This window comes from Medicago truncatula, chromosome 3 (assembly GCF_003473485.1).
Source record: "Medicago truncatula cultivar Jemalong A17 chromosome 3, MtrunA17r5.0-ANR, whole genome shotgun sequence".
Taxonomy (NCBI): Eukaryota; Viridiplantae; Streptophyta; class Magnoliopsida; order Fabales; family Fabaceae; genus Medicago; species Medicago truncatula.
Window position 1 is genome coordinate 36,069,027 of NC_053044.1, and position 16,767 is coordinate 36,085,793.

A 16,767-nucleotide genomic window follows, 5' to 3' on the forward strand; every position below is an offset into this window, starting at 1 on the left:
TTGAGAAGCAGGAGTAAGAACAGGCCACAAAAAGCAACAAAAAAGGTCATTATGAAAACATTAACCAGTTAAGACTGCAACAAATTTGTGAACTGTGAGACAGCCAGAATCAGGAGAAAATTAATCATAACAGCAAACAAACTAAAGAATAAAAAAAAACAAAATAGAAAGAAAAACAACAAATTTGACACAAGAAGTATTGTTCAGCAAAGAACAAATCTAAGACACAAATACACACCGATTGAAATACGTCTTTTGGAAACCAGTTTCAAGCCAAAGAAATAAATCATTGTGATCTAGAGTCGAAGACGCCATAAATGCTAAAGTTCTTTGCAGAAGAGAGTCAAGACAGCACCACTGCAGGCATTTGATCAAACCAAAGATGAACTTATTTAAATTCATGAATTCATAGCATGATATGAGTTTAAACAAGAGCAGGTGAAAAACATAATTTTGAACAAAATAGTTAAGGCATTTTTGTCATGTTACAGAATATAAGAATATAAGAGTGAATGAAAACAGGCCAAATATTTCAGATTTTACAAAATTAAAGGCTGAGTTCAATAGATTATAAACTAATAAAACAATGGCATTAAAATATTTAAGAGCGTACTCTTAGGCAAATACACACACATCATACCAGTGTGTAATATTCATCAGCTACATACCAGTGCATGGTGATCATGGGCACTCTAACCACAATTGCAGGGTGTTTCAAGATCAACCTATGTGGCCCCTAGCCTCTCACCACCATCCCTACTGAATTTGAAACCCTCTACTACACGCAAAATGCTTTACCATACACGGGAACCGCCCGAAGAAGTCCTTTCCAGGCACCCCACCTTCTGTCATCAAATATTGCTCCTTATTGAGATGACACGGACTTCCAAAGCAAATATAAACCACCAAGTTGGCTTCGTTTGAGTTGAGCCAACTCAAACACTAATCATCATCTCCACCATCGTAATCAACAACATACATGATGAAAGTAACTGCATCTAGTAAAATGATTTTACTTGCATGATTATGTGACAGTAATCATATTCATACAAGTAACCTTTCACAATTAGGTTAGTGTGACAGATGCTGACATAAAAATCACCGAACAACCTGCAAGGTGAGTTCCTCGCTGGTTACAAGGAATCTAAAAGAAACCAGGAACAATTTACATATATTACTTATATATTAGCCCTCGAAGTAGAACCAATTTGTCATGAAAATTCAGACTTCAAGCTTAAAACATAAAGTAAAGGAAAAAAAGATGCAGAAATCAAAGTTAGTTGCTGAGGACCCTGTACTTGTACAGGCACCTTGACCCATACCTGACCCTCTACCATGGCTTCACTACTGAATAAAATGGAATTCGAGTGGCTGAAAATAACTATTAGCGAGATTAATTTAAATCTGTGGAAAAATTTGCAGAAAATGCTAAGGAAAGATCATCCAACCATGAAATTGATATATTATTAAATGTAAATATTATGCAACTACAAAAATATCACTAATATACTCCACAAACAGTTAGAGACTTCCACTAGCCCTTACACAAACAAGAGTACTGTTGCAAAACAACACAGATATTGTGGTAAATTTCCACAACAGTTCAAAGAAGTCCAAAAGAGGCATCAAGAGGGCAAAATGTGTTATACAACAAGAGTACTAAAACTGAAGAAAATGCAGCTCCAATAAGTCTCTTTTTTCCATTTCTTCCTACCATCGTGCATCGACCATCAATAATGCCAAAAGTGCTTGAAGTTAAGGTCATCGTCCTATGATTCAAGAAAAACCCATGTTACACAGGAGAGAAAAACATCAAAATACAAAATGTAGAGCAAGCGAGTTAGGATCCTTTCCATTTAAACTCTTCTCCATTTCTTCTATTTGGAGAGATAAAGACACAAAAATCTTGAAAAAAATTAATGATGGTGGAACTCATTTAATGATAGGACCCACCACCTAAATGCTAGTAATAATAAAGAAATTAGCTCCAACCATGATTCCTAAATGCTAGTACCATAACTGACACAACGCTTATGATATTAAAAAATAGATTATACTACAATATCATTATCAAGTACAAAAATGTAATAACCATTGTCTCCAAAGTTAGTTTGGATAAACTTGAACTAGTATAAACAAAACTAAACCAAGAAGAATATCAAATACATATACAATTATTTACAAAAGCATTTTCATGCTTAAAATGTAATTGGATAACACTTTTTTGTTTGTTTTCTACAGGATCCCTCTACTGGAGGTAATCCTATTCGAGGTGCGTCAAACACTTGAATGTGGATACCTTTCCTAGCTGAGATTCAAACCTAGGTTCTACATGTTGTGGGAGTCTAGCCTCTTTGGCTAGAACCAAACAGCCAAACCATGTTGGTTAACTCAACTTATTCGATCAGAAAACAGTCGGTACTCATTCCAAAGCTTTGCTGGCCCATAAGTACCAAAGGGGGTAGGTTTACAAACATACGCTCAGCCAACTTGAATGTTTATACCATACAATTACGAAGTATGAGTACATCACACACAATATAATATATAAGACAAAGTTTTGAAGAATGCAATTAATATCAGTTTTAAGAGAAACTGATATTTTCATTTTCTCATCTATGTATAGACCAATCAATAGATAATAAATCTGCTCAAGTCTAAAGATATTTGTAACCAACCCATTGACATGTTTCTAGCTTTAACATTTCACTCTACTACTTTTTTATGACTTTTTTCCTTGCATTTCAATTTTCAATAATGTATTATCCTCCCAAATTGAGAACAACTTCATACTTTCGTTTTGAATGAAACATTATGAATGCCAACCAAATAAAGATTATCATTCAAGAGTCGTTGAATTTCCTTTAGGGAGGACTATCTTCAAGTTATAATAATATATAAAAACAACCCAAAAAAAACTAATTCAGTTTAATGATTATAAAACACTTGAAATTAATTCAAACAATTAAATCATTGAAGAGAAACTTACTCTCAAAAGGTTGAAAATAAGCTTTCAACATAAGCCTTGGTATGAAACCACAATATTTCATCGTCAACAGATGTAATTTGCTCAACCCTTTTATTTCTCCAATCATAGAGAATTGCATGGTTGTCATGACCGTCATAGCCTTGTTGATTGCTTGCCATTATAAGTGTGCCGTCACTCTCGGAAAGGTACAATGGATACAAGAACAATTGAGAACCATCATATTCCAGTGAATCACTAATGCCATAATCAATTTGAAGGTCCTGAAAACTAATCTTGAGGAATTGAGTCCAAGACTCGTGAACTCCGTACTCCATCATCATCCATAAAACAAAATGGGTCTCCTTGAAACGGTGAGAAAAACATAGACAATCCATCAACACAGTAACAGCTGGCTCAACCGGTGGTACTTCAACAAATCCCTGCGATGGCAGCAAATGTCGGTATGTCTCCGTAGTCAGATCAAGTGATAAAATGAGAAATTGCTCGATTGAAATATCATTCCTTTCATATTCAGTCTTATTTCGAATAGCCAACCAATTAATAGTGCCACTCACATACACACCGTTATTCACATATGGATGACAAGGACCAACCTCAATGTCAAAAGGAACAACGGAAAAATTTGGAATATCTCTCCAAACATTATCTCTCAAACTAAAAACTTTGACCTCGTTCACGGAAAAAGCCACCACCTTATAATCGTCGTTTGAAATATCATATCCAAACGTTAACCTGAAAAACTTATTTAAACACCCTAATATTTGAGATAATGTGTTAGTGGCTGGGTTCCAAAAACGTAACCAATGTTGTTCTGGCTGCAATGTTGTCCAAGCATAATTGCGCAAACAGAGCAACCCATTGCAGGAACCAATAATGATACAGCAATACAAATTACTCAATAGGTAGGAAGGATCGTTAGGAATGTGCACAAACCTCAACCGGTACCGATCGAGGATGATGCTTAACGGAGCCTCGAGCAAATGAGTTACAGGAAAGGGCACGACACTGCAATCCGTCTCGTCTTCGGTGATGGACCGGTCTGAAAGTATTGCGAGGTGGGTGTTCCGTGGCGATCGATGAAGATGAAATTTGGCGAAGACGGGATCATCAGAAATTAGGGTTTTCCATGATTTGCAAACACATTTGAATTGCATAAGAGTTTTGACAGGAAGGCGTGATAGGATTTCCACGATGAGTTCATCAAGGAGGAGAGACGTTGGAGCGCCGAAGTTTGAATGCGGTGGAGGATCGGAATTCGTCATGAGAGGCAAGTATGCTGGTGACTGTGAAGATTGCGATGATTTGTTGTTGAAATTTGAGATCGAAGTACAGTGTTGAAGATGAAGGAATGGATTAAAGTTGATTCAAAAGGATCGTCTTTGTTGCTTTGGACTATGGATTAGAATGGAACTCTGTATTTTTTCATGTCACAATATCAATTTAAAAATATGAGTTATTTAAGGGGATGTATTGGATTAGGATTCTATGAGATTTTAAAAAAAATTTAATTATGAAAAAGTCTTGTAATATTCAATCAAGATTTTTTACAATTTAAAAAAAAAAATTTGTGGTATTCGATCAAGGCTCTTTGTCATTTTAAAAAAGTCTTGAGGTATTCAATAAGACTTTTCATCATTTAAAAAAAGTCTTGTGGTATTCAAAATCATTCAAATTTCGAAGGATTGTTTAATAAATTGGATTTTGATGGATTTTGAGGGATTTTGTAGTGTAATTTTAACAAGAAAAAGTCTTTCATGAAAAGATGAGATTTCTTGAGATTGTTTTTATTTTAAAAATTACTATCTTTTTCTTCTTATCTCTCTCTTCGTTTCTCTATCTCTCCATTCTCTCTCTATCTCTCTCTCATCCCCCCTCTCTCCCTCTCTCTATCTCATAAAAAAATAAAAAATTGTATTGAGAATATTATGATAGAGAGTATATTGTAATCAATGTTCCGCAAATCGAGTGTTAAATCTTTCCGAATCATTACAACTTATTTGCCGATCATAATTTTATAAAAAGAAAAAATAGGTATTAACATAAAAATTAAAATACAATGTAGAGAGAGAAAGTTGTCACGTAAATTATCATAAAATAGTCGTATAAATATCATTTCTCTTAAAAATAACCATACAAAAATGAATGATGTGGCAAAAGATTTTCATTTGATCAATGTAAAAAAAATCTATGCATCCTCTTTAATATTTCACATTTAGAATTTGTTTGACATGACCAATTAACTAGCTTACAATTTATAAGAACACATGATTGAGAATAATATGTTTGGTAAATTTTTTTTTTTTTTTTTTTGTCAAGTAGATCAATGGATAGATTCGGAAAGAGATCTTATAGTTTATTGTAGTCATACGAGTTTATAAATTATAAGTCATACACTATGTTTGGTAAGACATATATATGAGCTTATAACCTTTTTTTTTTTTTTAAAGAATGAGCTTATAACTTATAAACTACTTGGTTGGTACTTGCCATTTTCTCATAAACTTATAGCGTTTTCTAATAAGCTGATTCAAGTTGCTTGTGATTTATCATTTTTTGTTTTAATTTTATTGCTGCAACCATAATTCAGTCAACTAGTTTATTTGCAAGTTATATGTTAACTTACAAGTTATCCAACGTAAGATTGATTTAGACCCAAGATATCGAGGATAGAACCTGCAACAAATAGCTCTCACATGACCATATGTATAATGATGGCGTCGTTCGTCGCAAGCTAATCCGCTATAAAGTAGTTATCAATTATTTTTATCAAACAAATTCTATAAATACATAGAAGTAACGAATCTAAGATTGAATTCGGACCTTTTCCATCATTGTTCCGAGAACCTTCGACAAACTAAATATGTTGCGTGAACAATTGCCTCCAATGTGATTAACCTAGATTTGTCACTGATAGCTATCATGATGCTTAATATCCATGGTAGTACTCAAATTAATATAGTTAATCATGTCATTCCATCATATTTCGTGAATGAAATGTTGGCGCGAATATTCTAGTAATGATAAAATTAAAAAACAATATATTTTTGCTAAAAAAGAATTTTGGAAATATTGGATATATAAAATTCAAATTTCAAAAAATAAATAAATATCGAAGTGTTGGAGTGGAGTGGAGTTTAGCAGTTGGGAGTGTAGTAGTAGAGAGAGAAAGAGTTGAGACCTGAAATCGTACTGTGTACCCTAATAAACGCAACACCGATTGACAAGTAAAAATACATCGAAGCTGCGAGAGAGAGAAACAGAGAGAACATGGCAGAAGATGGAACGAAGAAGATGAATGACGATGTCGACGTGGTTCAGTCTCAGATTGAAAATGCGATGCGCTCTCGCGTTTCTCACTTCAAGCAACAAGCCGAGTTTGTTTCCTTCTCTTCTCTTCTTTTCTTTTTTCGCGAAACAATTAACACTGTTTCTTTCTAATACTCTCTCTGTTTAATTTTCAATGCAGTTCTTTGACATTTGCAAGTGTTCGTAGATTGCTCGAGAAAGATTTAGGGTTTGACGAGTTTTCTTTGGATTCTCACAAAAAATTTATCAAACAATCTTTAGACAAGGTCCTTCCCTACACTCTTCTTTTTTCAAAAACCCTAATTCCAACTCGTCAATTGTGCTTTCAATCATTAACTTATTTTAAGCGCTTATCATGACAAGCTCATATTTATAAGCTATTTTTATAGCAAAAGATAAAATTTAAGCTATATTGTTTTCTTGTAAGTTATAAGCTCTCTTCATAGGGTCTGTTTGGTAAGACATGTTTTTGACTTATAGCTTATGTCTTATAAGCTCATTTGACAAAAAAAAAGACTCATCTGGTAATATTCACTTTACTAGCTTATGTCTTATAGCTTATTTTTACTAGCTTATAGCCTTTTTTGATAAGGCAGTTCAACTAGCTTATAGCTTATCACTTTTTATCTCAATTTTACCCTTGCAATCTTAATTGAAAAAATAAATGTTACTTAATTGAACCTCTTTTTATGTCATTTCATACTTATAAGCTACTTCACGGCTAATTTTACCAAACACTACAAATTCAATCAACTAGGTTATCAGCTATCAGCTCTAAGGTAGCTTATAAATCATCCGCTATAGGCTAGATTATCCGCAATTTTTTTATCAAAAGCTACAAGCTGTTTTCATAAGCTATTTTGGAGAACTTATGGAAATAAGTTGAAAAAATCTTTTGAACAATGTCACTGTTTTCATGAGTTCTCCCAAACAGTCTAAAACTTATGGTAGTAGATAAACTCAAATAAGTCAATCCAAACATACCTTTATTCTTTTATTTGGACTTTGTTTTATGGAAAATATTTCTCTATCTTTCTGCTGCTGCTGAAAAGTTGGTTTTTCTGGCTGTTTCTGTGTGGATTTTAAAAATTACCTGGCTTGTCAAATACTGGAAATGGTTGGTCATGGGGATGTAGCTGAAGAAACTTATTGTTGGTCAATCACAAAATTATGCTTTTACATGAAATTCATTTGATGGCTGATAATTGTTTTTTCCTCTTTACTTAAGCTGAATACAAATTTGTTTTGTTTAGTGTGACCAAACTTTGGTTACCACAAGTCAAGTATAAATGTATAATAAACAGACGTTCACTACCACTTTCCTCCAGTGGTCATGGGGATGTAGCTGAAGAAACTTATTGTTGGTCAATCACAAAATTATGCTTTTACATGAAATTCATTTGATGGCTGATAATTGTTTTTTCCTCTTTACTTAAGCTGAATACAAATTTGTTTTGTTTAGTGTGACCAAACTTTGGTTACCACAAGTCAAGTATAAATGTATAATAAACAGACGTTCACTACCACTTTCCTCCAGTGATGATAGTTTGTTTTTTATTATATATTTGCACTGGATTTGTTTTTTTTGAAAATTCTGATGTGATGACAAATGCTCGGATTTTTTGTATGTGATGAAGAATGCTCGGGTTTTTTGTATATGAATGTGTATTTTTGTGCTTATTTCTGCCACAGTGCTTAGGAGAGGCTGGTGATGACGATGATGCCACAAAGATGTCTGAGGAGGACGGGGAAAAAGGTGAAAGTACACAAGAGACTGAAGGACAGAAGGAGGAACATCAATCTAAAGATGAAAAGGATCTCCCTGAAGATGAGGAGAAAATGGAAGATTCTCCGGTATTAGGTCTGCTTAAAGAACAAAAGGGGGGTAAACAAGAAACCAAGATAGCAGAAGGCAATGGGAAAAAAATAGTTCCAAATGAGAACGTAATTAAGAAAGCTATTAAAAAAAGATCCTCATACCTCAAGGCTAATGCAGAGTATGTTGCTGATTTTTCTAATTTTTCATTGTTCCGACCTCTCTGTGACAGTGCACATATTCTTTCTGTTCTTACCTTTGATACATTTATTATATCAGCATATATTATTATTTGGTTTTAGTTCTTAAGATGTGACATGGAGTACTCCTCATTTGTTGATTTCAGAAATGTAACTTTGGGTAGTCTTCGCCGATTATTGGAGGAAGATCTTAAACTTGATAAATTTTCTCTGGATCCCTTTAAGAAGTTTATAAGTAAAGAGCTTGACGAGGTGAGTTAAAAATCTGTCAAATAAGTTTCATCGATGCGCATAAGAAGGACAAAAATACACAATGTGATGCTTAACAGAGTTATGTTTAACGTGAAGGTATTAATGTCTTCTGAAGTTCCGGAACCTGCAGAAAGGGCTAAGAAAATTGTTAAGAAGAAACCTGATACCAAAGTAACTAAAAAGGTCAGTGCTGAAGATAACTCTGATACTTCAGATGAAGAGAGTGAAGGGGAAGATAATGAGGAAGATGAAGTCAAACCTAGAAAAAAAAGTGTTCCAAAAGGCAAGAAGCAGACTCCTGTTGGATCCAAAAAGCGTAAAGGAGATGACACCAATCTACCCAGCAAGAAAAAGGTCAAGCCTGATAAAGCAGCATCAGAAGACAATAGTGATGCAGGAGACCATGGAAAAAACTCTGAAGATGACCAGTCCCATTCGTCGGCAGAGAATACTACAAAGGTTATTACTAAATTATTCTTCATTATGTGCTGAGTACAAATAGAAATGCTTGCTATAAACAGTCATGATCTCTTAGCTGAATGTGAATACCAGCTCCTTATATAATGAAATATCTACCTGTCAGTCATTATTATTTGTTGATTTCTACATGTTAAATGTATTAAATATGTTAGTTTAGTTATATTTAATTAAATCACATCCTTTTTTCCTTGAACTTCAGAAGAAACAAGTTTCAACTCCAACTCCTGTGTACAGTAAACGTGTGGAGCACTTGAAATCTGTTATTAAAGCATGTGGGATGAGGTGATTTTCTATTTTGGATTCCTATGTTCCTAGTTCTTTGTTGAGGATGATTGTTTGATTTTATATATTTCTGTTACAGTGTTCCTCCCGTTATTTATAAAAAAGTCAAGCAGGTCCCTGAAAACAAACGGGACGGACAACTAATTAAAGAATTGGAGGAAATACTATCTAGAGAAGGCTTGTCTTCAAATCCATCTGAGAAGGGTGAGTTTTTTTTTTATTTTTTACTGTTAATGATCCTTCATCCCTGAATGTTAGCTTTCATTATTTGCATTCTGATTGAATAGTATATGCATTCCATTATCAAAGGGGATCTTGGAGCTGTAGTTATCAGCTATGCCCAATTATCTCTCACACAACCCAAACAATTGAAAGCTTTTCCTGTTTTCCAGTTTGATCCTGGCTTTTTTTTGTGCAGTAAGTTCTGAATAAAATTTACATAAAAACTACGCTGAAGTGCTTGTGAATATATTATGAACATATTTAAGTTGTCCTTTTATACTTTAAAATAAATTAGTCCTATCATCTATGTGACATAGGGTCCTAAGTCCTAACTTTCATTCTTTCAGTATGTATGTTGTGGAGTAAAATGTCAACATTACAAACCAAAAATAAATTTTGGACATTTTTATTGATACATGTTGTTTGCCTTTGCCATGTAAAAGTGCCATTCTCTATTATTGGAGTTAGGTGACATAGTTTTAAGTAGTCTCAGACAAACATGGCTGCACAGAGAGGGTATGAATGTATTGAAAAACAAAAACTGGAATATTTGATAGGTTACTCCAGTATTTGGAAATAAAGGGGATATTAATGTAGTTTCAATTAAACCCTGAAGATGTTAGATTTGTATAGCAGTCCCTTTTTTTTGGGTCATTTGAAATCCAATGTTTGCTGCATTAAGTTGCAGAATGCTGATGCTATAGCCACTGATATGGTCTCATTTTATCGTTATATTTTTATTGGTCATATTTTTCCCTTTTTTTTTATTTTCTTAGAAATCAAAGAGGTAAATAGGAAGAAGGCGCGAGCCAAGGAACTTGAGGGTATTGATATGAGTAATATTGTGTCAAGTACACGTAGAAGGGCGACGATTAGTTTTGTGGCTCCTTCACCACCAAAGCCCAAGATTCCAGTGGAAACTAGTGGCAAAGATACCAAAGGTAGTGATAACGACAACGATGATGAAGGCAAAGAAAATGAAGAGGAGGAAGAAGATGAAGATGAAGAGGAGGAGGATAGCAGTGATGATGATGGAAGTGAGAGTGAAGAATTTAATGCGGGTAAGTCTATTTAAAATATTTCAAGGCACTGCACTGCTTTCATTTTGTTGGTCTATCATAAATCATAATAGGTTCTGGAATCATGCGTTTCTCTAGTCCTTTTTGCAGTGGTTAAGTAGTCTGTTGTTGATGTTTAATTGCTTGGATAGGGTAAGCAATATGGATAGTTGGAATTCAAACTTGAATGTTCTATCAAATGATTCCCACGTTCTATATCTCTGAGCTTGCCCTGTATAGCTCCATTTTGTTATCTAAATGCTGTTGACAATAATATTTAAAACATCTGCTTTTAGTTATTACTAAATTTTTTATAAGGTCCATGTATTCAGGACTTAGATAGAGCAGCCATAATTGATTAGCAACCTCAATTTGCTTTATTTTTTTTTTGGAAGAAGCAACCTCAATATGCTGAACACGCACGGATAATGATATCTACATAGTAAATGCAGCGCATTTAAAGAATCTCTGGAACATAGAGAATATTTTTGTCCCCCCTCATATTTTTCATGGGTGATGAAAGATTTCAGTTTCAGGTTTATCGACATGTATTTCATTTTTTTATAGATCTTTGTAGTGTATCCCGTGTAACCTAGTTTAGATCGTGTTTTCAAAGTTTTAGCCAAAATCTTAAATACAGAGGAAGATTGAGTTGTACTTGGAACACAATTCTTATTGTGAAGAAATTTAACTGACTTCTTTAACTGTCTTCTTTAACTCTGGTGCATTAACTTCTCTAAGACAACAAGTTGGCAACATATATGTGTTACTTTTATTTTCTTTTTTTGCTTTGTTTGAAAGTAAATGTCCTTATATTCTCTTATTCATGCAGATGAAGAGGACAGTGATTGAACTCGGGCAGATTCTGCAATAAATAAAAGGTGAATCTTCCACAATTAATTAGGAAGTGATGGTGTATAATGTTATGCATCACATTGTGTTTCTCTAATTATGTATCTTTCCTTTCTCTTTTTACTTTTTTTCCTCCAAAATTTTTTCGTGTCAGATGACCAATTAATTAGGAAGTGATGCTTGTTGCCGAAACATTATCTAGTTTCCCCTTGGTCTATGGATAGGAACTTAAAACACTGGATTGAAATTTAATATTTTTTGTCCCCTCTAAATTCTAAATAGACATGTTTACGGTGAGATTGCCTCATTTCAATCGTAAGTGGCAGTGTTTCTAGTGAATAGTGCTTGAAAACTCCGGTGTCTGTTGAAATTTACGTCACATATGACTTGTATATAACTTGCTTAGAAATCCACAGTATGCTAAACTTGAAATGGAATTGATTTGTTCAAGGTATTATATTCGTTAAAAATGGCTTGCATTATTATTGGTGTAATACACCTGTTTTCTTTTATTTGAAGTTATTATTTCTCTGCTTTAAGAATACCTTATTGTATCCAAACCTAAAATATCGATGTGGTCAGCTGAATCTGAATGAGTTTTTTCGTTGCTGTAAGAGTTGTTTTTATTTGAACAACCATTCATATGACAAACTATGGAACAACCAGAGATTTACAAAGAAAATGAAATATTGGCACAAAAACCAAAGCAATAGAGAGAAATTAAAAACATAATGTGAGTATGAGATTGTCACAAAATTTGTCAAAAAATGGTTTTAAAAATATAATTAATCTTTTTGTAATAAGTTACTATGCTTTCTAAACTATGTAAATGGAGAAACATGAACTTACATGGTTGGATAGGGGGAAACATTTGACTTATTTGAATTTCAGTTTGATAAGATCTATATTCTTTTTGGCTTCTAGTTTTTGTGTTAGGTTATCATGCCAACTAGGGTATAAGGTACAACCAAGTCTCCGTTGACCCATTTTTGTCTTTTGAATTTTTTCTCATTGTGACCTTTCCACAGTATCCAAATGCATGCGTACTACATGACTATGCATCTTTCTATCCTCACTCTTCCATTCACAATCAGACTCTTAGACTTTTGAAGAACGTTAGGTATTGAACCAATTTAAAATCTGCTGCCAAACCTCTGCTGCTAACTTGCATTCATAAAATGCATACATGTGAAACATTCCTCTTTCCACATCCAAACGAACACAACTTTTGTGATTCAATCTAAACTCATTTTAATTGGATTGTCTTTGTCGGGATCCTATGCATTATTCTCCTTGAACTCTGTTTCCATCTCTATATGCTCTTCGCAGTGCAACTTTTCCTGAGTTGATTTTTTCAAAATTTTTATTCTTTGTTGTTTGTATTGGGTGATGATTTTAGTTTTTGCGTATTTTCCGTTTATTTTGTAAATTTGTGAAAACTGAGGCTGTGATGAACAACAACATTTCTCGAATCTGATAATGATTATATTGTTTTTTGATGACCGTGTTTGTGCGTGTCTGAGCCTCTTGCTAGTTATTCTCCACACCAAACTTTAACTTTTAGAGGTAATAAACCATTCCAAACAGCTGCAAGCTCACTTGAATTTTCTGCTTCATATTCTTCTAAGATTGACGAATACGCTTCTTTTACCGAATATCCATTTCTAGACCAAACCCACTTGTCTTCCTCATCTTCTTTACATGAATCCTCCGCACTTTTTCTATTATTTCCAACTCCAATCTTTTTGCTTGAGTGCATAATAGTTATTCTTGAGTGCAGAGATCTGGACCTTCTATTAAGGATTGGAGGAATCTCTATCTTCCACATAATCCAATGCCTTTGAGGAGATGATCAAGTATGAGAAGTACGCATCAGAAAATAAATGAGAAGTAAAATGTTCCAATTACATGAATTCAAGAATAGATGACAAGTAAACACTAATATAGAACTGATATAGAACAAATAATCTCTATACTTAGTACTTACGGTACCAATATCTGTATAATAATTTGCTTGTGCACTTAGTATTGATTTTCTTTTAGTTGAGGATTATTTAAAGTATAAATTTATTTGTTATATTTAAATATTACAAATGTTGTAAAGTCATATTTGGAAACCTAGAAATGTGATTCCCCCAATTTCTAGGTTTCTAAAAATCACATAACATTGAAGAAAAAAATTAAGCGAAGATTCTTTCAGTTTTACACAAACAATCAAGACAATGGCAAACATAACTCAGTACTCCTCTCCGTTTCAAAATATAAGCAAATTTGACTTTTTAGATTCATTCAATTAATGATGTATGTGGTTCATATTATGGACCACATACATCATTAATTGAATGAACCTAAAAAGTAAATTTACAAAATTTGCTTATATTTTAGAACGGAGGGAGTATATCCAATACACAACTCCTTCTCAACTGTTCATAAAACCTCAAAGCCTCACCAAATCTCCGTGCACAACCAGCCACCATCATGGTGTCCCACGACACACAATCCTTGTCACAAACTTGACAGGACATGCTCCTAGCTTGTTTCATCATCCTAATTTAACATAACGAGAAAGAATATTGTTCCAAGAATACAAACTTATAACCTACACTTGACTAACATGTTGCATTTGTTGTTGTGTGCAAGTGTGAGTATATGTCCCACATAAGATAAAATAATAAAGGTTGAACACCTTATAAGTAAGAGGACCCATAAACCCATTGCCTTAAGGTTTTGGGTAAGAGTGCGATGTCTCTCTTGCTTGTGTGGTTGTTCTAGGCTCGATGTGGACGGTCCCCCTCGCTCCCTTCATGATCCAACAACATTCATGGACGTAATTGCTGCTACATAAATGCATGGGAAATAAATGGTTGGCTAAAAGAGTGGTGGGGTGTTTGAAACTGATGTTCTTCATATGGAGGTGAACAAGCTTACCCTCGGTAAGCCTTCGGGATGCAAAAGGTCAAGAAAAGAAACAACTTCATGGATATAGGTTTATGAAGAGAGGATGGGTCTGAGTTCTTCAAAAAGATGCATAACGTTTGAAGTTGAGGGTTGGAAGTGACGATGGCATTGCAGACAAAATCCATGTCAATGCGAAGTATGTAAATTCAACGAGAACTTTATCCTCTATGCAACTGTGGTGTTTGTGACAATGAGTTGGAATTAGAGCATTTACGTGAATTCCTGAAAACCAATAATCTCTTTTCTGGGATTTCAACATTGAAAAATCACAAAATGATAAAGAAAATGAGCATTGGGGGTTGAATTATTGCACATGTCCAACTGGAGTGTGAGAACATATATAGTGAGCTAGTATGTTTTTTAGTGTGGAGGTCTATATGGTCTAAAAGTTCGAACCATTATATTCAAACTCTCCACCTCTTATAAACATCTTAGTTTATCTTGTTTCTTCCTACTAGATACTTCTTGCTTGTCAGCATTCCTCCTTAGGTCCAACCAAGACTCTTGTTTCAATATTTTGATCCGTTTGTGACTTGGATGAGAGTAGAGTCTCACTTTTTTATGTTGAGAATATAATTCATAGCTGTGATGTCTCAAGTTAGTTAGTGAATTTGTTACAAATTAGTTGCTAGTTAGTTACCTTTGTGTGGATGACTTTTATTACAAGCAATTGTGTAACTCCTGTAAATAAGATCATGTAAATGTGAACTTTCAATCCTCAATGAAAACATATTACAAATATCCTCTCTCTCTCATCTTGCACAATTACTCTGCGCCTATCTTTGTGTTTAGTGTGATCTAACACTACCCTCTTTTTTTCATTTTTTAGTGGTCGAGTCTGAAGGTCCAATTCAAATTATATTTCTTGTTCAATTTTTTTAGTTAGCGGACTTGGCTATAATACCACTTGAATTATTGCACATGTTTAAAAGTTCAAATCAATATCCAGAAGTCCTAGCTCAACTGGTAAAATGTCGAAATTGTTAGGCCGGATGCCATGATCGGGGTTCGAATCCCGGTACCTCCACTTGTGTGTGTCAGTTTATAATGGCTTTGCCATTCCGTCTATCTACCAAAAAAAAAATTCAAATCAATGGACTCAAATTTCTCACCTCTTATAATAATTTTTTTTTTAAAAGGACCTCTTATAAGCATCTTATTTTCCATGTTTCCACTTATGTGAGACTTCTTATTTTTCGATCCATGGGTTCCCAAATATGATTTTACGAAAATTAGTAATATTTGAACATAACAAATATGTAATTTAATTAATCAAATATGATTTTGAAAATATAACAGGCAATTCAACACAACGGCTTCATTGATATCTTGAAACCATATCATTAGGATCTCACTCTTGCTCCCCTGCCAAGCTGAAGGATATCTCTAATACCACTTGTTGGGAGAGTTTGGGGTGCATATTGAGCAACAACGATCTAAAAATCTAGGACCCCGAAGAGAGACATCGACACCACAAATATATACCCAAAACCTTAAGGAATTGGATATATGACTCACCTCTCTTATATATAACATTTCTTATATTTCTAATTGATGTGATGTCAAAGTTTCTAAGAGGTCACATACTCTCTTTTTTATAAGCAAATAATTATTTTATTTTTTAATGGAGGGGTCCTAGAAATTTATCACATTGTCTAGACTCTAGACTCTCCGACAAGTGTTATTAGAGTCATCTTTTAGCTTGGCGGGGGAGCGGTAGTGAGATACTAGTGTGGATCAAGTCTAGTGATGTGAATGATTCACACTTACGAGAGATATTATTGGAATTCAAATGTTAGTGGTTAGTGTGACATCGACTAAAAACGAAAGAAATATTGGCTATATAAGAGAGCTGACCCATATAACTAATGTCTTAAGATTTTTATGTCAAAATATGATGTAAATGTTTCTTAAAGGTTCTAGATGTTGATTCTTTGAAGTCTCAACCCTCCCCAATCTCCCTAACAAATAACTATTGTCATCTATACACGTGACAAACTTGAAAATTATAATCTGTAGATAACTTAAAAAGACTTTGGAGATCAAATGAACGAGAACATTATTTCTTTCGTCTAAGTAATCAAGTTACTGCTTATTTTAAACCTTCTCTTAGTATATTAATAAGAGTATTGTTGTTGACACATTTGGTTTGGCTGAGAAACACGAGTAAATTACTCAAATGTCCCTCGGCAGTTAGCTGTCGAAATTTTAAAGAACTGACTGCAGTTAACTGCCGAGGAAAACTTCGACAGTTAGCTGCCGAGGAATTTCAAACCTGAAATTAAATAAGGAAATACACCTAAATTTTCCTTAATTAAATTCAATTCTTTAATCCTTTTAAGCAATTAAACA

At 33.9% G+C, this 16,767-nt stretch overlaps 2 protein-coding genes and 1 non-coding gene across 4 annotated transcripts; 2 read left to right on the top strand and 1 right to left on the bottom strand.

The window, feature by feature from the left end:
* Positions 1-1,439: 1,439 nt before the first annotated feature.
* LOC11406170 (F-box/kelch-repeat protein At3g23880) lies at positions 1,440-4,536 on the bottom strand. The gene is made up of 2 exons (XM_003601002.4): positions 2,990-4,536; positions 1,440-1,769 (listed from the first exon to the last, which is right to left on the bottom strand). Exon 1 carries the CDS (start codon positions 4,249-4,251, stop codon positions 2,992-2,994), a length of 1,260 nt encoding a protein of 419 aa, XP_003601050.2. The 5' UTR covers positions 4,252-4,536; the 3' UTR covers positions 1,440-1,769; positions 2,990-2,991.
* Positions 4,537-6,111: 1,575 nt separating this feature from the next.
* On the top strand, positions 6,112-13,489 carry LOC11411392 (glutamic acid-rich protein). 2 transcript variants are annotated; one of them, XM_024779728.2, is made up of 10 exons: positions 6,112-6,363; positions 6,456-6,561; positions 7,988-8,292; positions 8,458-8,563; positions 8,660-9,022; positions 9,243-9,325; positions 9,405-9,529; positions 10,324-10,608; positions 11,438-11,486; positions 13,238-13,489. In XM_024779728.2, exons 1-9 carry the CDS (start codon positions 6,257-6,259, stop codon positions 11,455-11,457), a joined length of 1,500 nt encoding a protein of 499 aa, XP_024635496.1. In that variant the 5' UTR covers positions 6,112-6,256; the 3' UTR covers positions 11,458-11,486; positions 13,238-13,489. The 2 variants fall into 2 exon arrangements, with proteins under 2 accessions (XP_024635496.1, XP_003601051.1); XM_003601003.4 differs by lacking the exon at positions 13,238-13,489 and having other exon boundaries at positions 11,438-11,894.
* LOC112420575 (small nucleolar RNA snoR126) lies at positions 12,900-12,984 on the top strand. The gene has a single exon (XR_003010756.1). It is a non-coding gene; the product is annotated as a small nucleolar RNA snoR126 (small nucleolar RNA).
* Positions 13,490-16,767: the final 3,278 nt, after the last annotated feature.